The following is a 25,386-nucleotide window of genomic DNA, read 5'->3' as shown; positions in this document are numbered from 1 at the left end:
CACCTTTTCAGCACGGAGCTGCAGCCTCAACCAACAAACCCCTTCCTTCTCAGGGAGCAACACAGAGAAACTATAGGAAATAGGAGGCCTTTTACAGGGTCAGAATGGCATTACATTCCCATTTCTTTTTGACGCTAAGCTTTGTCAGACAACCATACCTCCACTGTAGTATGGAAATAAATATGTCTGTGGGCATCTGCCACATCCCAAATATAGAGCCATTTTTAACAAGCTAGAAAGAGTAAAATAAATAGCACTTGATCTGAGAAGCTTCCCATTCTTGACAGTGTCCCCAGGTGGAAAGCTGAGAAGATAGCTCCTTACTTTAATTGGTATATTAAAATTCTTCCAGGCTGCTACACAACTGTTAATAGGCAACTTAATTAAGCACTAACCCAGTTCATATTTCTACCCTCCAGAGGCTCTTATTTCATTTTTTTTTTCCTTATTACAGCCAAAGCCATAGGGAGTTTTGTCCTAATCATGTAAAACAAGCTGAGGGCAGTGACATGAGGCAACTTAACTCCTGATCTCCAGACACCACAGCCAAGTGCCCAAGTCTGCATTTTCTCCTAAAAAGTAGACTTAAGAAAATGATCTCTCTCCTTCTGCTGCCCCACAGGAAGGAGTCCTACTGCCCCAGTTTGAACGGAACAGCTCAAGGCAGATTACTTCCCATTAGGCAGGAAAAAGGAGCGGGGAACAGACTCTCAATTAGGTGAATTTCTACTGGGAAGCATGAATAAATGGCAAAATCCATAGCACCAGAAGTGCTATCACCTCCCCTCCCCACCCCGCCAAAGTGCTAAAAGTTGCTGGCAGCAAAGACAGTCTCTCTCCAGGCACTAAGTACAAACACACTGATGTTTTAGGCAGGAGCCTGAATGGATGAGTAGCCTCCTCATCAGCATCTCCAAGATGCAGGCTTGCTCCACACTGTCCTCAGCCATGCACTGCCCAGATGACAGTCCTCCAGAGGCCCTACATAACAGAGAGAGAATAAGTTGTAAAGGAAAAGTGTCTTTTCCTCTAAGCTGGTTCCTAGGAGAGCTTTAATATTTGGCAGCTCCAACTGCCTGATTCAAACTACCACTATCCCCTCAGGAAACCACAGGAATAAGTGTCCATGCTCTACAAAACACCGTGGTCTCTGATTTTTACTGGGCAACTATGATTTGCTATCAGCAGCTTAAATATCCCACTGATTTTGATGAGTTTGATGAGGTCCTAAACAATGGTGTTCTCAAGAGTTTTCTTTTTCTTTTCTAAGACCTGATGGGTTGAATCAAAACTTTCTCCAATAGCTGTTGCGGGAAGTGATGGGTTTAATAGTCATTTGAACAAATAGTGGAGTTTCCATTATAGGTGAATTATGAGCCATTTAAGTTAACAAACAACTGCTGGATTTTACTGCTGCCAAGCACACTTAAGGTAATATCCACAGATTAAGGAAGGGAAGGGTGACTACAGAGAAGCCAACCAATCACCCAAGCTATGGAGAGAGTGAGCACTTGTTGCTTGTGATAAATGAATATGAATCCTTCTACTCAAGGAGAAATAGTCTATTTGTCTCAAAAGCCTTGTACACCAACAGGCACATTATCAATACACACGTCATGATTCGTGATTGAATAGTGAAGTCGATGTGGATTTCCCTCACTGAAAAATAGGGTCTGTCTCCTGCTGTAACATTTTTATTCCAAGAGAAACAAAGAACTTTATAGCCCCCAAACACAGTAATTGCAGAGCTGGAGAGTTCTAGGACAAATGCTACCAAATAGAGCTGAGCAGGAGGCAGAGCAAGTGAATTGCTCTGGCAACATAAATCAGAGCATCTGCATTGACCTTGGGTACAGTTTGTTATCTGCTGAGATTCTGGCCCAATGGGTAGAAATTGAGCCATGTGGTGGTGGTGAAGTACGATTATGCCCCGAAATCCCTGGGCTGAATGAAGTGATATAAGCAGACAGCCATATTCCAGCTACCACCTCTTGGCTGTATAAAGACCAGAAATATGCCTTGCAGCATCAACTGAAAGTGTTAGACACTCACTGGGTTAGAAACCTGTAAAACTGAATGGATTTCAGATAAACCACTAAGCATTTTCCTATTGAAAAGGCCTCTTCCTCCCTGCACCAAAAAAAAAAAAAAAGCTTTCATAAGAAAAAAAGAAAATCAAAAAGAAAAAAAATCAAGTAAAATGACATCTTTCACATGAATCACTTATTCTATGGTCAGTTCTGAGGATAGAACCTTTAATTTAAAATAAAACCCAAATCTGACAGAAATTTGCCTACCATTCATTTTTTTTCTTGCTTCTCTCCTCCGTATTTTTTTCCTTCTTTCAGGAGAGGGGGAGGGAGAGACCATCAAGAGAGAGCAGCCACTAAAAGAATAAATCAAAAAACCTGGAAGAAAAAAAAAAGGCAGCTTTAATTTCCATTAGAAACATGAAGCATTTGTTCTTGTGTGAGAAGCAACCTACCCAGGCTGGGACTTTGCCAGGACATCCAGGAGGCCATCCTTGGGAACACCTGCAGCCTTTAGAATCATAGATCGAAAGCAGAATCATAGAATTGGTAAAGGCTGGAAGGGACCTCTGGAGATCATCCAGTGCATCCCTCAAACGAGTGGCCCATACAGGGACTGGACCCGTGACCTTGGCACTATTAGCACCACGCTCTAACCAGTAGAGCTAAACCATTAGGATCTGGACACCTGCTTGTTGGCACTACAGCCCCCATGGGCCTGCACTGATCGGCAGAGTTACCTGCTTAAACTTCCGCAGTCCTCCTGCACAGTAGCTGCTTTTTTGCCTTAGAAATCTACACAACTGCTAGCTTACACAGCCTGACGAAACTCTGTGGCTTCAGGCGCTCAGGTAACTCGCTAACCGCTCAGCCTCACTGCGTGAGTTGTTTTTGTTGAAAAATCCCTATTTTGTCACTGTACAACCTGTTCAGAAATCCCCCACACGTTCTCTGATCCCTGTAGCACAGGCAGTATCTAGAGAGGCAACACGCATCTTCGGAAGAAGTGCTTTTCCCTGGTCCTTTTTAGCAGATGGCACATACCAATGCAAGACAACGGATTGGTTGGTGTGTGACCCTAATTTCACGTAGAAGCACTCAAGATAAAACATAATACTTGCAAGTGGTGGCAGGAAACCCCTTGGATATTTTAAAAATGTCAAATGAACTTTTAAAGTGCCCATTGCACTTCTGTTTTTTCACTTCTTTGGATAATATAAGTAGAAGCCTGGACAACTCAATTCCCTGGAAAGTTTCTCTTCCCAAATCATGCCTGTTCTGCTCTATGATACTTTCTCTACTTTCTAAAACTCAAGGGAAATATTAACTTCATGTCATTTAACACAGATTAGTATTTCACTCTTAGAATTTCTTAGGAAAAAAAATGGAAATTTCCATTTGTACATGGCATTTCTTTAAAAGATCAGGCAGCTGCACGACTGACCTGATTACTCCTTTTTGATTTAAAGCTAAGGTATAGTTTAATCAAAATGCTTCCAGTATAAATGTAACAATGGGCACTTCTTTTAGTGAATATATTCTTACATTTAGCATTGCAGGCAATGCTCTGATTTGCTTGCACACAGTGACTTTTCAGAAAAAAAAAAGGCAGACCACAAGACTGGAGCAAAGAATTCTCCTTCCTGGGTGAAAAGGTGGAAGACTACCTACATGTTTAGTTTGTAATAGTTTGCTTAACCACTAGATGTCTTCATGGCACTGTCTAGCAGTCCAGTGTGGTACCTGGTGACGAAGGGCAGACTCCTTTTGAACCAAAGCTGTACCACAGATCTTTTGTACAGTGTATTCACCGAACTTCATAATTGTCCTACGTTCAAGAAAAACTATAATTCTGTTATACTGTCCACTTACCCTTGCACTGCCAAGAGCTATGCAGGTATTCAGTGAGTTACAAGACAGAAGTACTAGCCTGGATGCTCTGCATGCACAAGCCTCTGCTGAGAACCATTGCAGCCCTTCCACGATCTGTCACAAAGCCTAGGCAGAACTGACTGCTCCCATGAGACCTTTCCAAAGACCTGTCCAACCCCAAGCACAGGGCAGTTCTATACATATTTCTTGCTGGATGGATACATACATAAAGATGGAATTGTCTGGTGCTCTGCATTTCCCATGTTTTTCTTCAGGCTGGCTAACCCAACACATGACTGACTGCAAAAGAAGGCAGATGGAGCAAATAAGGGGTTGGAAACTTTTATTCAGTGATCAGTCCTGCTGCGTGGGTAGCATATTAGCAACTGGAACCCAGGTATGTAAAAATACTGAGTTTTCACAGTGGAAAAAATCAGACAATATAAAATATTCCAGTATTGTATCTTAGAGCCATTATTTCAATAAGACACCCGTTTCAAAGGCAACATGCTTCTTTATTTTGTTTGCTTTCTATTTCCCTCCCCTCTTTCCCACCCCTACTCCCCCTCCCCCCAAAAAAAGCAACCCAGCATTCAGAACCCTCCTTACTTCCACACAGGGATGGGGGAGACACTAAATGAAATCTCTCTCCTGATTTCCAAAAGCTTATCAAAGAACACTCTCCCAGTGGCACTGAAATCATTAGGACACCTCGTGGCCCTGATGTTCCACTGGAGACAACCACGATGCTACTGAACTTTGAGGGGCTCCGTCTCCCGAATCAGCCACTGAAGAGCTTCTTGTCGGCCTTGCCTCTCCAGTTCTGCTCCAATTACTTCCCTGCATTTCTGATGGTAGTCATTCACCCAGTTACACTAGAGGAAGAGAAGGGCGTGATATTCAGTATAAATGAGAAGAGTTGGTACTCTTATAAATTACAGACACAGCAAAATCTTTGGCTCTCGTGAACAGCCAAAGACATTTATATGCCATTAACCTCTCTGCAACTGGGCTCTTTGGCTCCTGGGATAAACTCCTGCCCCAAAGAGACAGATTTCTGATCAACAGAAGTAACTTGTAAGTTTGATGGAATGGGAACTGAAATAATTAGCCTTGGGTTTTCAGAGGAGTTAAGGTTCAGTGAGACTGAAGTGTATTAAGGCTTTGCAAATTACTGCCTCCAGCAAGCCGCAGAAACTACCTTGCAATGGTCTAGTAAACAACTTTGCAGATTTGCAACTCTGAACAATGCAGTCCTGAGGCACAAGTTGCCCTACTGATCCAAACAGCTAAGCTTAAGGTAGATCTTAGTACACCTCACAGTACTCTTCAAAAAAAAGGAAATGTAAATAGGATCATCATTCAGAGAAGGAAGACGGGTTGAGGCAAAGTGAGGAGCGTGCTAAAAAAACAGGATCAAAATGTGCCACTGACGTCTGCTCAGTCTGTATGTCCTGCAGGACATGCATGACTGAACGTGATTGGTCACAAATAGGCAGTGACAGCAACATGGGACAGTCACTAGTTTAAGTTTCTGGGGAGACAGTATGATAGATTGACAGGAATAAAGGCAGAGGTAGGAAGAGAGGAGAAGAAAGAACATTAAATATGATATCAAAGGCACTTCCAAAGCAACGACATCGGAGTGATCCCCACAGACTTATTACAGAATAATTCAGATTGGGAGGGACCTCTGGAGGTCATCCAGTCCATCCTCCCATCCAAAATTGGACCAAATTTAGAATCAAGTCAGAGTACTCAGGGTTGCTCTCTGAATTTACAAACTGGAACAAAGTACAGTTGTTGTCATGCGCTACAAACAGCTCATTCTGTTTTATTTAAAGAAGGGAATGTAAACCTACATTTCTCTTACCTCTTTTTGTGTCAACAAGTTTACATCAATCATTTTTGTCTGTATTGGAACCAGAGTTAAGGGTTCAAAAGTCAGGCTCCCTCTGTTTTTGAAATTATACTGCAGCAAAAAGACAAAAGGGGTCATTAGTTCTTAGAAACCACCCTTGCCAGATCATATTTATTCCTCAGTTCTTCATATCACAGGTCATTAAAGAACAACCCTTGCAACATTCAGATCAGAAGGTAACAAATTATATTTTTTTTTTCTGGATATTTCAGGCAATATAAACCATAGCTATTTCCTTCATTAGTCATTTTTAAAAGGCCACTTCCCATGTCACAACTTGAAGAGATTGGGCTTGATGACTACATGGTCATTTTCAGTTTTACATTTTCTAAAAGCATAACCCAGCCAGACTTGCATTTAGCACGTCAAAATCTGACTTTGGTGTTGGTTCTACTGTCACTACAGGTTCTCATTCAGAGAATTAAAACCCCATTTGAGAAGATACTCTACAGCAATGTTCCAATGCTGCATTAAAGATTATTCTGGTCTTTGATATCCCAAGAGAAAACTTTTTAAAACAACTCTCACATACAGATTTCAACCTATGGAAACTGCAGAAGTAGAACCATCTTCAATGTCTCTGTTAACATGGGAGACAGAGAATCAATCGTCACCATGGCAGCGTTTTGGAGAGCAACATTCATAAGTAGCATTTAAATGTCTGCAGTACGGTCCCATCTCAAGTTTCCATACTTTTAAGTTTTACAAGCACTGATGCATGGAGAAAAGCACAACTTGAGCAGTTCATTCACCTTGGTTTCAGCAGGGATCACAAGGACAACGTTTTCTATTCGGATCCCAAAGGATCCATCTTCATAATACCCAGGCTCTGCAGAAACAGATAATAATCAGCTAAGCCACACAGATGCACTATGTAAATATTTATTCCTTATAGGCAAACTTCCTCTACACGATTTTAGGCCACTGAGGTTGCTAAACAATTTTTACATCAGGCATCCAGAAAGGCAAACAGTTTTCTGATTCTACTTAATCTGCACAAAAGCCCTGAGCAAGGTGACAGCAAAAGTCCTCAACAAGAGAGGAGAAACCAGACAGACAGCCCTCAAGCTCACAGAGCCTCTTCTAAGTCAAGGGAGAAGACAGTGCATGTGTTCACAGTACCAAAAAATCTCAGGAGAAATTAATCTATTTATGACAAGAAGGTCTCCCAATACAGTTATTTTAGGGGCTGCTTTCCTGGCTTTAGCTTTTCTCATTGGAAGGACTTTGCAGCCCTGAAGGAATCTAAGTTTCTCAGCAAGCCCCAATAGGTAGTTAATGTACTGCTGGAGAAATAAGGCATGTAGATATTTAACAGCTGCCTCAAATAGCCCACAGCAAAGACAGATTTGCTCCTGAAAGCTTAGTGTCCATCTTAACTGTAGCCAGGTCTTGCACTGCAGAATGGAAGGCTGCATGGCAGAGGCAAGATGTTCATCAGCACAGCTCTGCTACAGTTTGCACTGTACAAAGCAGAGAGTAGGCCTGCAGCACCTGACTGCAAAGATGATTTACGGGAGGTAAAAGACCTAATATCAGAAGGTCTTTTTCAAGAGAGATTAAATGACAATTAAAGTGACAAATTGAGGAGTAGGATCAGGGCTTGTGATCCCACCCTCCTGTTCCACCACTGTCAGATTTATTCTCTCCACATCTTTAGAGCACACTCCCCTCCCCAATAGCCAGAGAGTCACAATTACCATCGGAGACAATCATGCCAGCCTCTAGGGGCTCGTCTGCAAAGGTTTTGTAGCTAATGCCACAAGGACCCTCATGTACATTTAGGAAAGAGCCAACTCCGTGTCCCGTCCCATGCAGGTAATCCAAGCCACAGTCCCACAGGGCAGAGCGGGCAAAGGAGTCTAGAAGATGACCTGCAGGTCAAGGGGAAGAAACAGATGTGGACAGAGAACTTGATCAAGCCAGGCTCCCTCAGAGCTTCTGATAATCACACTGAGGGCTCAATCCTAGAGAATATGAAAAAAAAATATATAAAGTTATTAGTTTGTTACAAGTTGCAGGAGAGATGCTACCATACTTAACAAGTCTGACATTCAAGCCCCTTCTTAACCAGAGAATCCCTCTCTCTCTCTAGTTACACAGCTCTTCAGAATGTGGCCTGCATCACAAACATTGCATTGCTGCATACTCCACTGGGATTTTCAGGAAAGGACCTAGGGACTAGATGCCCAGAGAAAATTCAGCACTTTTCTTAAAGGTAACTGTACTAAGTAAACTCCAAGTGCAAGTCTTGGCAATTGCATTTGGTGAACTAACCAGTGAGACTTCATGTTGGGATGCACAATCATTTCAGGCTGTTCCCACCTGAATGCAGAGAATTTATAACATTTGCATGTGAACACTGGGCCCATATCTGCAATTTCAGACACTCTGCAATTTCTGTTGAGGTTTCTCGTATCACTACTCAGCTGCTTTATCCTCACCTACCCCAGAATGCCAGTTGGAAGCAACCCTCCCCCAAACAGGGGAAAAGACAGCTCTGCAACAAATTCACTGTGGGTAAATGCATATCACAGTTTCTCCTGCACAAAATCAAAACAGCTCCTGTGTGTGTCATATTCCCATGCTGCTTGTAGATAAAAAAAAGATTGCGTATTAATTAGAAGAGAAATCGCCAGTCCTTTTGAAGCTGGAAAGTAACCTCTTCCTTTGACAGGGCCATGAGTAAAGCATAAAGACCTTGAAGCTCAAAAGCGCCACAGATGTGTTAGAGTGCATTTCAATGATGAAAGCTGCTGCCATCCTAGAACTGGAGCATTTTGAAAACTCTTCAGTTCCTCCCTCAGAAGTTTCAGCACCAGCTGCTGCTAAAAGAGAGGGAATTAGTAATCTAGAATCCAAAACGCAGCAACAGAAACAGACATGGAGAGCTACATCTGCCTAACACATTCAGACATGTCAACCATAACATTATTCTCAGACCACTTAATGGTTCTTCACAGGTCACTGCTGTGGTCAAAACACCAGAGACCTCCATCCCACCAACCTACCTTTGGTTCCATTCGGGAAGATGGCTGCACTCACAGCTATATGTCCCTTCAGGACATATGTGAAGCATTCCTGTCAAAGCAATGCATGCCACAGGTAAACAAGGAGAGATAAAACATTGCCCTCCCTAGAAATGGAAAGCAAGGCTGCATTTTCGCAGCAAACTGCAGAGACTCTTGTAAGATTTGCTCATGTTCTCTGAACTGGCAGTGCCAAAGCAAAGCAGAGTTTAAATTACTAGAAGGATCTTTATCAGCTAATTATGGAGTGTGTCACAAACTCAGACTGCAAGCATAGCAACAGGATATTCACTTGACCCAGATGACTGATTTTCTTTGTGGCTGTAGCTTTACTTCCCAAGTATACCCTCTGGCATATTTTTCATCACTGAGTGAACCAATGATGAAATGAGTTTTAATTAATGAAGTGATTTTACATAAATAAAATTACATAGCTCAATTCCCAACATGGACATTCTTATAGCAGTTTGAGACTGGCACAGTAAGCTAGACACAAACTATTACCACAACCTTACACTAAACACCAAGTTTTACACTAAATTAAGTCAATTTAGCTCCTATACTGCCAAAGCCAATAACGCACATCTTCAGCCTGCTCATTTTATTATTTCTTGGAGAAGATGTGTCACTTTCCAGCTAAGAGGTGTGCATCTAAAGATAGCGAGGTATGACTAATTCACTTAGTTTATATTTTGAAAATCTGAAGTCTGACAGTTTCCTTTATAGTCTTTATGAGAATACCGTCACCTGTTTTATTAGTAAATACGTGATACTCAATAGATCAATTTGATTATACAGCAGTAAGGAACATCATTATTTTTTAAGCACCACAGTGACTGTTCAAGTATCTCTAGTAAAAAGGATCAGATCACATAACACACTGAGATGCCAAGTTACCTTTTCATAGGCTGATGGCATGCCAAAATGCATCGTCCTGGTCACATCTGTTGTTCCATCTCTTCCAAAGGCAAACAAAGAAGCAGGATGCAAAACAATGGTGGGAGGGGAAGAGACCAAGGTGAAAAAGCACAGAAAAAGCCAGTTACAGTGCAACAAATCAAGCAAACTAAGCATTGGGTAAAGTTCTCTGGTCTGTGCTATACAAGACAGTGATAACAGTTCCTAATCTTAAAAATTCCTGAACACAGATCTCTCTGATTTAACCATAATGATTTAATTCAAAATGTTAACTTTCAACCATAAGAATCCCACAGCTCTTCTCAAATTAGAATCTAGACTACCTGTAAAAGTGAAGCTAATTTGAGGATTAGCAATAGGTACAGCCCATAGAGAAGAGGACAGAGAAGGTCGAGTTTAGTCTACTTGCTTTAAAAAAAGAGATTCTTTAGCAGCCTGAAATATGAGTGTGTGTATATGTATGTATACATACACATATATGCACAAATGATGGCTGTCAGCTCTGGAAAGCAAGTACAGGTGAGATTAGTCACCCTCAGGATGCCTTGTACTAAAATTCCTAGAAGTTGTCCATCATTCAGATAGGGGTTAGTCTGAGACATCAGAGAATGGCTCTAAGTTCCTTTACAAACATCATTTTGAGCCTGGTATCAAAAACACAGAGGGTCTTGAAATAGTAAGTTCCCTTTGAAACAGTCATTCCTGTGCCTATGCTTTTCCCTAGCATGCACATGCACACCACAGTCATAAAGAACTCACGCTTTAACCTCTCGCCAGTGACAAGCTGAGTATCCCTGTCACAATGCTGTAGTAAATGCCATTGATGTCCAGCTTATATGTTATTCCAGGGGCTGTTTTTCATAGTGACACTAAGGAAATTGTTAATTAGGCCATCAGAGGGGGAATAAAAGATCTCATTGTAAAAATGTTATCAAAGGATGTTTGCACGGTTCCTCTTCAAAGCTCTTCCTGACTGACGTAACAGAAAGGCATAGCTCTAGAGACAAAGCTCATCTCAAAGAAGCTCGTCTCAAAGAAGCAGTCAGAATCACCCCTTATCTTTCGGAACAAACCACTCCTAATCTACTTACACTGGTTAAAACATCACTTCTTTCATTTTCAGTGGAGCTGAAGCTCCACAACAAACTACAGAGATTGAGGCCACTGAATGGTGCTGTCAAAACAGTGCTGAGTGAGCAAACTGATATTTTGCCTTCTTCAAAACATATTTGAGACTCAAGAGGCCACTGGGATGAGAAACCCTGCCTCTGAGTCTCTCTAGAAAGAGAGACTATCACAAGATAGGGCTGTTCCCTGCACCTACCCTCCACCCTCCTAAAAATCAGTCAAAAATTGGCACCCTGGCAGGGTAGGTATCTTATTCAGCTGCACAGGTTGCTGCATAGACAGTCCAAAGCTAAACCAGGGCAGCCAGGCCTGCAGCTCTAAGCAATACACCACTGAACAGAGCTGGAACAGACAGAGACACATGCCATTAGCCAGAGCATGGCTACCGGCAACATTGGTGCTGGGACTCAAAGAAGAGCTGCACTTTTAGATCCTGTTCCCTAACCCAAAGAAGGCTCATCTGCTACCCTGAATCTAGCTCAAAATCTGCTGCCACGAATCAGTCATCCAGTGCTTTCACTGCACAATCTGTCAGGCAGAAATCCACCTCTGCATACTCTGCCATCTTCAGTAGTAAGGGCCTGTTCAGTTCCATGTGTCTATGAGAACCACCAACTCATTTTGTAACAAAGCACTAAGGTGCCACCTTTATTTCAGAGGTCTCACAACTGAAGTCAAACCACCCATCTAGATCTCCCCAATGCTTAAATAGCCCCATGCAGATTTCTTCCAACAGCTATACTCAAAATCCTACAAACGCCTTTCAGAGGAGGTACAATAGACAGGCTCTCTGTGAAATGGCACTCATAGAACTGCTTGGTCAGCCTTGACACGTTGCTATGCTTGCCAAAGCAACTATGAACTGACCCTGCAGGGGAGTCGCTAGGAGCAGAAAATGCAGTGTTTTCAGTACCATTTATCCCACTCACTTGTACTGTGCTCCCGAGTCTAGGAGGTAGATCTCATTCACAGACAGAGTTCTGTTGGTCTCAGGAACTGGCCTGTTCAATTAAACACAGAGTTATTTGTTCCATAGTTTCAAGGCCTTCAGTCCAAGTCTGTGGTTCAAAAACCACACTAAGTGCAAGCTTAGATATGTCAGCTTTGATTTCTTGTAGCAGTGAGGGAAATCCCACACATGCTGAGCCAGGGATCATAGTGAAGAGCCTATCTGTCTACAGCAAATAAAACTTAGGTGCAGAGAATAGTTTTATTGCTTCCAGGAAAATCCTCAACACCTGCTCCTGGACTTACTTCAGTGTAGTTTGCACTTTACCCTCAGCCTTGCTAGCCTTCTTCCACCAAAATAGCCCTTCTTTATGCCCCTGAGCAGACAGGGATCCTTCTTGATTCACTGAACTAGCAATTGTCCCACACAACAGAGAGACCAAGTCAAGCCCATCTCAAGCTCTGCCAGTCAGCATGTGGTAGATGCAATGAAGGGAACAAACAAAATCCTCTTAACAGACATAAACGCTTTTAGATAGCGTCAGGCCAAGGATTAAGTCTCTGTTCCAATATAAACGTTACCTTTACTCTTGGTTACGATTGAGTTGGTCATCACTTGGGACAGATGGTCCCTCAGTGGCCAAAAAGAATAGAGCACAAAAACAGCATCATAATAAATACATTCCAGCTGGCAGAGAAAGTTTGTGGGCTGTTTTTTTTTTTTTAATCTAGTAAGTGTGGAAGCTCTTGAGGGACAAAGCAAGATGGCAATTGACAGCAATTATGTCTCTGGAGTACTCTGCTATGACTCCTCAGAGAAGCTACAGAGTTCATTCCATGTATGCTTGCTGCAGGACAAAAGGAGAAGCTGTGTTTCTCTTACTTGTAGTGAATGATGGCTCCATTTGGACCTGTGCTTGAAATGGTAGCAAAACTCAATTCAACAAAGTCTTTCTGTTGGCTGAAAGAAGAGATTGTGATCACTACAGCATAAATGAGGAGCTTATCAGCCACCTGGGGCACCCCAGCATACATCAAGCAAGAGAGGAGTCCTGGCAAGTATTGCAGCTTTATCTTCATTCTCTATTTTACTTCACCTCAGCCTCCTGTTAGCCCTGAAAGCCATTTGGGCAAGCAACACTTTGGTAGAACAGTGTAGATCCAAACTATCTTCCCAACCACATGAAAATCTGCTGTCTATGCACTCTTTCCCAGTAGGAAGCTCACCACCCAGGCAACACAGAGAAGAGATGTCCTGAACAACTTCCTTATTATTTATTTACTCATATGCATTTTTAGAGGACCTATTAAGATACACACGGAATACCTCAATACAAATGATGCTCACTGCCCATCAGAGGAGGGGGAAATTTAACTCCTCCATAGTAAGAAAGCAACTATCCCATATTCAAGTGCCCTAACCCACAGCATTCCTCAACACTATCTCAAAAGGAAAGCAAGTAGGATCCAGTGGGCTGGGATCTGTACCTCCCAAGGAACCGAATTGTTCCTCAACTCTTTCAAATGTTCAAAAAAAATAATGGAGCAATAGTTTGTCCTCAAATAAAACACATCCAACAGTGAACTGGATTTCTAAAGAGTAAAATATAAACAAAGGGCAAAAATCCCACTCAGAAAGCCATTCTCACACATGGGATTTATTTTTTTTACCTGCGAAATTCCTCTGCTTTGTCTGCAGCAATTATTTCTGTCACTGTTCCCTTCGGAACCTAGGGGACAAACATTTAGGCTGAATTAGTATGCCAATAGGCAAAGTAAACGCTAAACAGAAGGTCCGATGCTCAAGCATTATAAAACCCAGTCTTGAAGTGGCCTCTTTCCAGGTTTTCTGTCCTCACTCCCTAGCGATGATAAACAAAACTCAGTAGCATTGTGCAGAGCAGGTGAGAAGCAGGAAGCAGAACTGGTTATGTCAGGGTTGCTGAACCCTGTTTGGGGAACAGTTACTGAAGTATCAATTTCACTAAGGCATGCACAAAAGTAGCATCTTTTATGGTAGCATCTCTTCACAAAGACCCGTTACACTAGATTTAAACTGTTCTGTTTCAACAGTCTGTGGTATTAGTTGAAATCTGCTTCTATAAAGAGATGGAAGCACTTGAGGGTGAGTAGGGGAAAAGAAGGGTGTGGAATTTTATCTTGGGCATTTGGCAAATCAAAACCCATGACACAGATTGCTGAACTGGCTTCCTCAAGACTGGACAACAGGCAGGTGGGAGCTAGAGACGGGTCTCTCATCCCCCAGGGCAGATTTCTTGAGGTATTCAGACAGGAAAAAAGCACCTTCTGGAAGTCACCAAAGTATCTTTATAAGTAAAGTCAATGGGCTCATTCAGTAGCACAGAAGGAACACAGTTTAGTAAGGTACTGTGCAAGACTTGCTTCACTATGCACTTCTAATCCAGAGCAAATATGAGCAATTTGACTTATGCCACTTTCACTGCACATAAGCCTGATTGCATGTCTCCATTCATAAACATCAAATCTGTCCATATTGCTGGACAACACCGATTATCCCCAAAATATTCCTGCAATATTGCACTAAGATGGACATTATTTCATGACAAAGCAGCACAAGACAAGATTAAGTCTATATTAAGTCTGTTCAGGTCATTCATCAGCTGTTCTGACTTTGGTTTGTGCAAACTAAGTGGGACTATATTTTCAAATAAATTAACTCAGCCCTGGATGGAAGCACAATCAAAATCCTCCAAACCAAAAAACAAACAGATTTTCCCCTTGTCTTAGCAAATGCACTATGAATATATTAAAATGTTTCTGCTAATGAAGAATTTTACTTAGCAAAAAAATCCCCAGGTTAAAAAAAAAAAGAAAAGAAAGAAAAAAAGAAAGAAAATTAATACACTACCTCCTTCTCCAGCCAGTTAAAGAGCTCACACAGGGCAACAGCATCTTTAATCTGTTAAAATAGGTACAAAAAAAGAGAATTGAGAACAAGTAAGATTTACAAAGCCTCAGCAGAAAGACTGCTTTTAACGCAAAGCAATTAGACCTGCAGGCTTCAGATAGACAAACTAGGTGATGTAAGAGATCTTTCCAGGTTCTGCATCTTGTAATCAACACAAGCCCTGGAAATTTATCAGAGCAATTAAACATACATTAACAAAAGGTTTGCTGCTGGGAAGTATCTCATCACAAAGGGTTACCAAGTCCTCAGTAAACACTGGCTTTACCACACACTATTCAAGTCTCTTCTGCTTCAGTACAGAAGATCCTGTGTTTCAGATTGTGGGAGAGGACAACAGTGTACCTCGGCCTGCAACAAGGGAATATGCCTTTGAAGCGCCGAGCCTCAGAGGCACCATATTGTCTCTGCCATACAAACTCCAGCTTCTCTCTGCCTGATGAATCCCTTCCCCCTCCTTTTTTTTTTTTTTTTCTCTCCAAAGGGCAAGGAGCAGGAGACACAAGGAGCAAGGCACAGCTTTTTCCACAGGTGACAAAAAATAAGGGGTCTGTGTTCAGTGAAGCATTTTTACTCCTTCATAACTGATAGGGAAACAAAAGCTTTGAATTTGTAAATAGTAGATCCCAAGGAACTAGGAGCAAATATGAGGCAAGCCCAGAATTGTCAGCCCTATTCTAACTGGCACATTTCTCATGTGAAACCTGCTGCTTGAAAATCAACAGGAAACAAACAAGAGAAATTTTCAGCTCCACTGTGAACCTGTTACACAGGCTTCTTCTTTTCCAAAAAACGTGCAACTTTTCTGAGAAATCAGTACCATTTGCAGAGTGTCATGATGATGCAAAAACATAGCCCTTTGAGGACACTGGCTGAATATCTTGGCCCATGTTTTGCATTACACATCAAAGGACTTATCTGTGTTCTTTCTGCGTTTATTCAGGTGATAACAATTTAAAGACTCCACTGAGATAGAAAACAGTACTTACCAAAGTGAGAGAACATCCCTTTAAAGGCTCATACTCTAACACTTCCAAGTCTGTGCAGTCCCCAACAGAGGAGGTTTGGTTACTCACACTATTATCTATGTTGTTCCTCACTGAACAAGTAAAAAAACCTGCTTCAACAACAGCTGATGTTCAACAGAAGGCTAGAAGAGGCAAAACCTTTTTTACTCTGCCACCCAAATACTTGCTTTTTAATCCAGAACACTAAAATTTAAAGGAAAACATAGTCTCTTTTTCCTTGGATGTAAAGCAAACCTCTTGCCATGCAAAATAAGGCTCTCAGGGCTTTACTTACATGTGCTCTTCTCATGCCATCCGTTTCCGATGCATTCTTCACAGCTTTTGCAATACAGATGGGGGTATACGGGGTGAGGTATCGGTAAGCCTGCAGCAGAAGGACAGGGATTACATGTGGATTAGTCAAACAACATAATCCTACAAGTTTAATAACCCAGCCTGGTCACAATTTGTGCTTCAGCAGCCTCTCTGAACCTTCAAGACTGTGGGATACTGGTTACCAGTAGCTATCTAAGCACACTGGGGAACAAAGAAGTATTCCCTGCCTGTAGAAGACAGAGTTATCAGGGGAATCCAGAGAACTAGAGTGCCAACAGCACATCATTAAGTAGGGTCAAAATCTGAACAGCCTGACTGTCACATCAATGTCCAAGCTATGGGTTTTCGCTTGGTGCAGCACATAAAGGCCTAGGAACAGCCAACAAGAAACACTAAAAATTCAGTGAAATTTAAGCTGTGGAAACATGGATCTAAAAAGTCACCTTGAGTCATTTTTACTGTTACTCTCAGGGAGCAACAGGTAAAGGAATGGGCCTAAGTATTGAGCACAGGACTCAAACCTGGAGGCTCCCTTGGGCCCCAAAGGCTTGGCTCCTTCAGCACTGAGCACCCCCACATATAACAAGCAGCAGCTCCGTCAAACAGATCAAGAGCCAACAAAACCATGAAAGGTCAGTGCAAAGCTGAGGTTTACATGCTGCTCTCTTCCAAAAGAGGCTTACATCATGAGTTTGAGAAAAGCTTTTCCTGTGCCTGGATGATGTGGCCTTGCATTAGGCACTAGAAACTGATCCCTTACCACTGTGCATTTCCCTTAGATGTCAGTTGTCTTTACATTAGCAGGAATGCTTGGCTGGTTCTGAGCATCCCTTCAAAAATTTGCCATCACCGGTAACTTGCCCAGGCTTCGTCACAGTCCACAGAAGAAGGAATAAAACTGAGATCTTCTTGAACTGCTATACTCTAGGGGACTGAAGGGCTCCTATACAAGTCCAGCCTAAGCTATGTACTGATTTCTTCTTCTCAACACACCAGTACACAAACTAACACCACCAAATGCATACAGCCTCTATTAGACCCTCAGAGAAGACCAATTTCTCACAAATCCTAGAGACTTACAATTTCCAGATTCTTAAAATAGCAGGACAATTACACTACATTAAAAAGAAAATAAAGTGCTGAAAAAGCCACAGGAAACTATCAGTTAGTGCAGAATTGCTCCACAGTCAGATTCTATATTAAATTGGCTGTCTTTTACAGACACTGCCCAGATCTATTAATCTGCAAAAAGCATATTTACATGCAGTTGTAGGCAAATCTATAATGCGTGTGCAGGTCTGTTTAATAATGCACTGGATTCTTGCCAACATCAATATTTGGCTTTGATGGAAACAGGCAACAGACAGACTTCCAGCACCAGTGTTCTTTAAAGCACCCCTGGCCAGTTGCTCAGTTGCTGTAGTGTAGAGCTGACAAGAACAACCAACATGAGGAACTCTGGCTCTGCCACTGATTCGTGTGGTGTTTTTTTAACCAAGACATTCCAGTTCTTCCCTTTCTGCTTTCCACTGCGCAGTGCTCCTTTGGGCAGGGACTCTCCCCATGTGTACAGAGAGCCCATAGCACTGAAATGACTCAGTATCAGCAGAGACTTCCAGAGCTACACGGGCAAACACATTACAGTCCTTTATCTAGGCCAGACCAGCTGTACTTTTCAACATGGATGCTCTGCGTTATGTCAGCTACAGCAGCTTACTTAAACTGAGGGTTAGTTCGTTGACTCCAACCACAATACAACAAGCAATGTTTTACTCTGAAGTCTGAAGAGCCACAACAATTAAATCTGGGTGCTCCATAGCCACTATGCTTTTTGAATGAAAGGCAGCAGGCAACATTTAAGCAGTGTATGTTCAGAAGCCATTTGTACTTCCAAAGGATTGCTGCTGTCAAGAGGTTTAACTATATACAGGCACAAAGATTGTGTCAGTCTTGCTCCTGTTCACGTCTTGAGATTGTTGGCGGGGGGGTTTAAACTTACTTTGCCTTGTGTTTGTTTCCCACAAGTCAGTGCACAGGCACTGAGAGTCACATCCCTTATTAAAGGGATATGCTGGCAGCAACAGAACTTCCCAGAACTCCTCCTTTTGCTTTTATTATCCATCCCAGTGCTCCAAGTACATTGAAACTATTGAAGCTACCAAGGTAAATAGCAAATGCCATTACTGGAGAAAAGAAATAGCCATTCCTGCTACTATTTTGGCAACAAGAGCTGGAGAGGTTAGTACTGGTATCAGACTGTGGCAGTCTGGGATACACAGACTTTGCTCTTGAGACCGTCTTTAAGGAACAGACAAGGTTACTTTTAAAATTCTTGTGTACAGGGAAGGGCTTCAAACCCCATGAGCTGCTATGTTGCCACTGGTAGGACTGTATCCTAAACACACCTGCAGCAGTGTGTGAAACAAAGAGGATGTCTGCCCATCTGGAGGAGGCAGAAACCTGGTGGTGGGCAAATGCAGACTTACAGACAAACACTTCTTATAATTCAGTTTTTTTCTAGGTGTCCCCTTTATCTGAGCCCTGTGATTCTCAGGCCAGAAGCCTGGACTCTTCAGCTTCTCAGCAAGAGCACAAAATTCTGTTTGTTAGGTCTGGTCCTCCAAAGCAACATCTGGAAAAATGCCAACTAGGCCTCGATTCGCAGCTTTATCACTGTGTAGTGTATTTATTCACAGTATCTGTTAGGATGTTTTTCATAGTGTCTGCTTGTAGATGTCTCCAAACTAGATGGAGTTCTAGAGAGAACATGATCTCTAGCAAACAAGAGATGTACACAAGATGCAGGGAAGTCAGCTTATCTGTCTGTAGTTGCTGCTGTGTCCTTCACTGAGTGTCCCTCTCTTCTCCTGACTCTCTAACAAGATAGTAGGTCAACTGCAGGACTCTCAGACAGCCAGGTTCAAGTACAAAGGTAAGATATATCACATAAAGCTATACAAAAAAAAATTCTGATGCTGTGACTGTCTGTCAGCAGATGCGCTCACTGCATGGACAACAAGCGCCTGCAGGCTATCCGCATCCTCAATGTTCCCTGCTGTAACAACTCTTGTCACTCTGCTCCTCCTATATTCAGTACGAAATGTCACATATTGCTCCATATACTCAAGCTACTGAAACAAATAAGAGGACCACCTTCAGACACTCTAAGCTCAGCGTCCTGTCCTGAAAGTGCTGCCCTGCTTTCCTGCTTCAATTCCTGGGAGCATTTCCTGAAGCAGTTCTTACGGCTATTCCACACACGGCTGATGCTCCAGCCTCAGACACAACGACCCGAGTTCACCCTGCTCCCTTTCTCCCCCCTCTCTCATTGCACTTGTCTCATCTTAAGCTGACAATTCTTTGGGTAAATCAGCTTAGGGAGTTGGGAGGGCAGCTCCAGTGACAGCTACCCCAGGATTAAACAACCCCTCAATACCTCAGCACTGCTGGATCGCTGCACAGGCGCCAGCCTACAGTGCACTCTGGAGGGGAAGCCAAGGGCAGCTGCCCTCATTAGAAAGGAGGAAGAAGAGAAGTCCTTTCCCTCACCAGGGCCACAAACCTTGGGGACAGCTTCAGTCAGAGCATAGCTGGCTTTGTCACTGAGCCATACTTTCTCCTTGGGCGAGAGGCCTGCGCCAACAGCCTGCAGCTCTGTCAGGATTGATCCATAGGGCACCACCTGGATTTTAAACTCAGGCTCCAGGGTGGAGTCAAGCTGTAAGTGTTCCCTCACGGCTGGGTCCATCACCCGGTCACCATCAATGAAGAGCCTGAGAAACAAAACAGAAAGAGCAGATAGGGGGGCCCACATCTGACAAAGGTTCAAGTAAGGGAGGGAAGAAGAAACCACATTGCTCTGGTGATGTTTAAGGGAGAGACAAGATTGTTAATTATGCTTTATAACTTGTTCTAGATTGTTTTTATCCACAGCATTCACACAGCCTGAATCCTGCTTTGAAATTAAGATGTACCACCCTGCAGAGGGGAAAGGAACTGACATCATTTTTGTTTGTATGACATATTCAGAACAGCTGCATCCCATAACCACACTTCAACCAGGAGAGTGCAGAGGCATATAATGGCTGTTCCCTAATTTTTAAGAGAAACATCTGGAAGGAGACAAATCTACTACACTGTTCTTACTTTCACTGAATTAGAACTTGAACTCAACACTTGCATACTGCCTGTACTCACACAGCCAAGTTTTACTCCAGATCCATCGAACTAGCAGCTCTGAGGTACCTCTAAAACATTTGTGCTTGCTGAGGCTCATTACAGGGAACAGTTAGGGAAAAGCAGCTTTATGGCATAAACCAATCCTCAAACCTTTCTACATGGTCCCTTCAGTTTTGAAGCGATTCAACAATGACATGAGAGAGAAGTTTTCAGTGTCCATGCCAGCGTTGGCTCTTACCCATATTTCACCCAGGGCTCTAGGAGCCCTCCACAGTATCTCAGGATGAGAGAGAGGGGTCAGTCATCCTGCCCAAGATCACCCAGCAAGTCAGCTGCGGTGCTGGGGAGCACAGTGGAGTTCTTGGTTCCCCTTTTCTAGCTCTGATCAGGTGAAGAAAGTAACTAATGCTGAAGACAAAAGTGCTCAGAAGGGACATTAAAGCAGCCTGGGTGTAGGCGGTTTTAAAAGACAGAGTGCATTGCTAGAACAGACCTCCCACAGAAGAATTCATCTTGGGGGACACAAGAGGGGAGGAAATACAAGTACCTGATTGTGTTCATTCCTATGATGGCATATGCAAAAAATACAGGATTGTACTCAACATCAGAGCCTCGGAGGTTGAAGAGCCCTGGAAAAGAAGAACGTTAAGAATCAAGGTCCTAATTCATCCTTTGTAACACTGCAGAAAGCTAAAAATAAGGTCAGCAAAACTCAGTCAAGCAATTAGCTGGTACAGTTGCAAGTCATGAGTCCAGCTCCCACCCGGGTGTCCCACATGCTGCTGCCTTTCAGGCAATCCTGAGCTTTTGACAGCAGATGGCACCAGAACTGCAGCTTGAATGCTGCCATCCAGGAGGGAAATCAGGGTCCAACTTCCCAAGGAGGAGCCTGGCTTGGAAAAAAGCAGATATTGTCAAAAAAGGTATGGATGTGCATTTAATAAAAAATAAAATAAATTAAAAAAAAAGAGTATTTACCCTTTTCAGTCTCTGCAGTGTGATAAGAGCTTGCTTCAATAGCCAGAAAGATTTAAAGTTACAGAAGATGGTAACTCTTCATCTAATCCTTCTTTTGATACTTGTGAGAAAGGAGACACAATAGGCAAAACCAAAATACTCCAAAAAGGCATCTCATTTGGGTGCCTCCAATATCTCAAATGTAGACTTCACAACCTTAGGTTTTTTTTCCAACGATTTTCTCTCTCACAACTCCAAGCAAAGTCCAGAGGAGAAGTGTATGTTCAGAGTCTCTAAACCTCAGATTTTAGGGTCAAATAAAAACCCCAGGGTACCCAATTAGCTGAAATGAGTTACCTGAGGCAATAAGGCCAGCCAGCAGGACAGCTGGGAAAAGAACCAGCATGCCCTAAATCACAACCAGCACTGCATTCAAACTGTGTAAATTCTGCCACAAAAGTAAAAAATAGAGTTTGATCCTCCCCAGGGAAGGAGTAGGTCACTACAAAGCAGGAAAGAGCCACAAAGAATTCTTTACTGTGCGAGTACAAACTTCCTCACTCATCCATTTCCCAATGCAGCAAAGGGGCAACTGCCTAGTTTTGCGGCCCTCTATTTCTGTCTCTAGAAGCTTGTCTAAAGTTTAATATAGTAATTTTATCTAATAAAATTCAAAATCTCCCTGATCAACTTAGGAAAGGAAATCTACCAGGTACTTGGCAGTAAGTTCCTCTCATGACCTCCTCCTGTCCATCTTAAAAACCCTGATTCATAACCAAACTTGGCTTTGCTGGAGACATTTAATCTGAAACCACACCAGGGCAGCAATTTATCATTAATTTAATTGGAGATGTGCCTGAAAGAGCAAGACAGAATCTCTGCTCACACAGGCCTCCCCAGGGAGGAATTGTATTTGCTGCTCTCGGAAGTACTTCTTTCATGAAAGAAGTTCTGTGCGCAGTGTCTCAGATCCAAAAGAGCCTACAGACCTCAGCAAGCTGGCTTCTCCCCTTGCTGGCTGTGCTGGAGCTAAGAACACACTACCTTTAATTCTACCATTTCAGATTTCAGATCAGACATGAGGTGCATGCATTAACAACACACTTGGTCAGTGCTGGCATTCCCACCGCCACACTCTGAGCCTTGGTGACTTAGTTTACTTTAATCAACAGAAATTACTCAGAGGCATCAATACACAAAACTAGCAACAACAGTCCCTGGTAAACCACTGGCTCTTCTGGTTACGCTCCCTTCCTACACATTGGGCAGCGAACCAGGGTGCAGAGACCTGGTTATACTGGAGCCCCAGACACAGGGACTCTCCAGTCAGACCCTTGGATCAGCTTCTCCCCTGGACTGAAATTATCTGGAAATACGAACTAAGGCCTAACTTACTTGTTTTAAACCAAGCATTTGACAGACTGCAGAGGTAAAGACTGATTTTAAAAGGCATGAAATTTAAGAGGATTGTGAATGCTGCTTACCGCACCCTCGCCTTATACATACATGTATACACATATACACACACACACACACAGACAGATAGAGATGTATGTATAAAGTGACATGTTACACTGTTTACAGCCCCAGCCTCCATCATCCCAGAGGGTGAGGCAGCATCTGGATAAGTTACAGTCAGAAAACCTCACAGGTTGTGTTTTGTTTTTTTCTTCCCCTCATTCAAACTACCTAAGGCTTTATAAATGACCTTCCTTTCCCTTTGCATGGGCTGTTTTTCAAAGGTGGTGATTTGTTGCATATTCTGGGCCAGAAACGTATTCAAGAGCTTCATCGGTGTAAAAAAGGCACTGTACAGAAATACAGACTCGCTGCTTGTGACCTGATTTCTTGACTGCACTTGGTACAAGTTAATCGACCTCTAATAAATACACTGGCTGTAATGAGTGCCTCACTCTGGCAGGGTTCTTCCTTTCCCAGGCAGAAAGGAACATTATTTGGAGGAAAAACTGAGAAGGGAGATGCAGCAGCCCAGGCCAACTGCAAAGACTTACATGCTACTTCATCCAAGGCTGTTACCACAAACCACAGAACTTTCCTCTCAGCCATTTTTGAACGGAGGGCTACAATTTTCTCTCTCCAGCTGACCCCTGCAAAACACAACATGAAAAGCTACAGTCACCAACTTTACTGGGATGGTGATGGAAGCATAGACTGACACATTGCATTCTGGAGGTGTGCAAACAGCGTGCTTGGCTTGCGCTCCTCCCTCTTGCCTACTGACTGATATGAACCATCTCAAACAAGCTTCCCCTCTCTAAGACAGCTTCAGAAAAAATCCATACATATCTAGCCTCCAGAAAATGGCTATTTGAAGCTGAGGACAAAGAAGCCATTAGCAGAGGTACTACCATCTTTTTGACTGAATCACAATGGATCATGCTGGGCTGCAGTAATGTTTTTTCTCACTACTTTGTAATGGGAAAGCAAAAGGGAAAGGGCAGTAGAAATCTCTCTCAACTCTTGGGATTCAAGCTTCTCACCTGTGTAACTCAGGTCCAGTGTGATGAGCGGCTTGCAGGGGCGCTGGGGACAGTCTGTCCAGATTGTATCGATCAGGTTTTCTTTGATGGGCACAAGATTGTGGCCAGCACTTTTCAGAGCTTTGGACATCCTCTTCCACTGATCTACCAAAGGGAAAAGAGTCATTAAAGTCGTGACTTTAAAGAACACACTGGCTGAACAACAGTCCCAGTCATCGGTGGGGGTGAGGCCTCAAGAATCTGAGCCCCCTCCTTCTTCCCATCCTCCTCAAAACAAAGAAAATGCTATTGCAACTACAGAACCACAACTGCAGCCACTACAGCCAGCAGCAGGTACAGAAGATGAGTCCTTGCAGCCCTGAAGCCTCACACTTGAGCAGAGCTGCTGCCCCAGCTGGAAGACAGAAATCCACGGAAGACGACACTCCAGAGGCTGCCGTAAGGACATCCCCCACCTCAGGGCCATCCAGAATCACACAAGACCTAAGCTAGATGAGGGTTAGGGTAGACTTCCACATAGCCACAAGTCTGATTTTCAGCCCACCTGAGCCAAGGGAAGATCCTCCCTTGCCTCCAGTGGTCTCTGAACTGAGCCAAAGGTTCTAAAATATGAACAAACAGATGGATATACATTTATCTGATACACATCGTGCCTCTCCAGGAATATGCTTCCTACAGAGAGAGCTGCCAAGATCCTGAGCTCCCCAAGCACACCGAGCAGGGCAAATTTTGCCTTAGTGTTCTGGCTCACACACATGCTGGCCAATGCATTCAGCATCTTTGTGTTGAAGTGGCTGTGGCAAGTCACAGTACAGACAGGAGGAGGTGGCTGGAACTCTGCTTACCAGGAAAAGTCAATGCAAACCCAGACAGTAGCTCTCACCCCTTGTGTTTTGGGGCATGTCACTGAGTTGCTGTGGAGCTCTCATGATACATGCCTAAAAACCAAAATCCAGACTGGTTTATATAAACAACAGTTTCACCCTGCATCACCTCTGGTCTGAAACATCACAACTCTTAGCTGCATAGTGTCACACAATAGCTTGATCAGGGATGTATGGAAGTAAAATCCAGTTGCCCAACCCAGAGTTATACAATGAAGTTAAACCAACCAGCCGGAATAATGGAAGGGTCCACTCCCACCTTCGAACCTTCTGGGAGGACACTCACTAGCCAATCCTCCTGAGTTGGTGTATCTTTCAGACCTGCATGAATAAAGAAGTTCAAAGCAGCAGTCACGCAGAAGTGTTCCCACACTACCCAAAATGTCAAGACCAAGCTAACATTTCAGACAAGTCTACTAATGTAGGTCTACACTCACGGGCAGGAAGAATTGCAGGACCTTAAAGCAGGAGCAGTACTGTACCTGAGATGTTCCTAAACCCCCACACGATGGAGTGTTCCTACAGTCCAAGTTGTGTCATGTTAGAAGTGACCCAGATAGCCCACGATTGCAGTCTGTGTGTTAGCAGAGCAGTATCCCAGACTCCTACATACCCATTTTCATGAGAGTCCAGTTGTTATCCATCTGATGTGCAGCTTGCAAGAAGTAACGTCCATCCGTCCATATGGCTGCATGTTGTTCAGTTACAATGGCAGTACCTAAGCAGGAA

At 43.1% G+C, this 25,386-nt stretch overlaps 1 protein-coding gene across 4 annotated transcripts in view; it reads right to left on the bottom strand.

Annotated features, from left to right (window-relative positions):
- Positions 1 to 4,228: 4,228 nt before the first annotated feature.
- Positions 4,229 to 25,386, bottom strand: part of XPNPEP1 (X-prolyl aminopeptidase 1) — a 32,039-nt gene continuing 10,881 nt past the window's right edge. For 3 of the 4 annotated variants that reach the window (XM_062579687.1, XM_062579684.1, XM_062579685.1), the window contains 17 exons: positions 25,271 to 25,375; positions 24,886 to 24,978; positions 23,774 to 23,917; positions 23,285 to 23,380; positions 20,863 to 20,944; positions 19,699 to 19,909; positions 16,096 to 16,185; positions 14,737 to 14,787; positions 13,518 to 13,576; positions 12,730 to 12,807; positions 11,828 to 11,899; positions 9,750 to 9,810; positions 8,835 to 8,904; positions 7,524 to 7,697; positions 6,576 to 6,652; positions 5,776 to 5,874; positions 4,229 to 4,777 (listed from right to left, as the gene is read on the bottom strand). In XM_062579687.1, coding sequence (XP_062435671.1) covers positions 4,652 to 4,777; positions 5,776 to 5,874; positions 6,576 to 6,652; positions 7,524 to 7,697; positions 8,835 to 8,904; positions 9,750 to 9,810; positions 11,828 to 11,899; positions 12,730 to 12,807; positions 13,518 to 13,576; positions 14,737 to 14,787; positions 16,096 to 16,185; positions 19,699 to 19,909; positions 20,863 to 20,944; positions 23,285 to 23,380; positions 23,774 to 23,917; positions 24,886 to 24,978; positions 25,271 to 25,375 — 1,688 coding nt within the window. In that variant the 3' untranslated portion in view covers positions 4,229 to 4,651. Of the gene's footprint in view, positions 4,778 to 5,775; positions 5,875 to 6,575; positions 6,653 to 7,523; positions 7,698 to 8,834; positions 8,905 to 9,749; positions 9,811 to 11,827; positions 11,900 to 12,729; positions 12,808 to 13,517; positions 13,577 to 14,736; positions 14,788 to 16,095; positions 16,186 to 19,698; positions 19,910 to 20,862; positions 20,945 to 23,284; positions 23,381 to 23,773; positions 23,918 to 24,317; positions 24,373 to 24,885; positions 24,979 to 25,270; positions 25,376 to 25,386 lie in introns of those variants that run through there. The other variant, XM_062579686.1, reaches the window with a different exon arrangement.

This window comes from Rhea pennata, chromosome 7 (genome assembly GCF_028389875.1).
Source record: "Rhea pennata isolate bPtePen1 chromosome 7, bPtePen1.pri, whole genome shotgun sequence".
Lineage (NCBI taxonomy): Eukaryota > Metazoa > Chordata > Aves > Rheiformes > Rheidae > Rhea > Rhea pennata.
The sequence above is the reverse complement of the archived record's forward strand: the minus strand, read 5'-3'. Positions and strand labels throughout refer to the sequence as shown.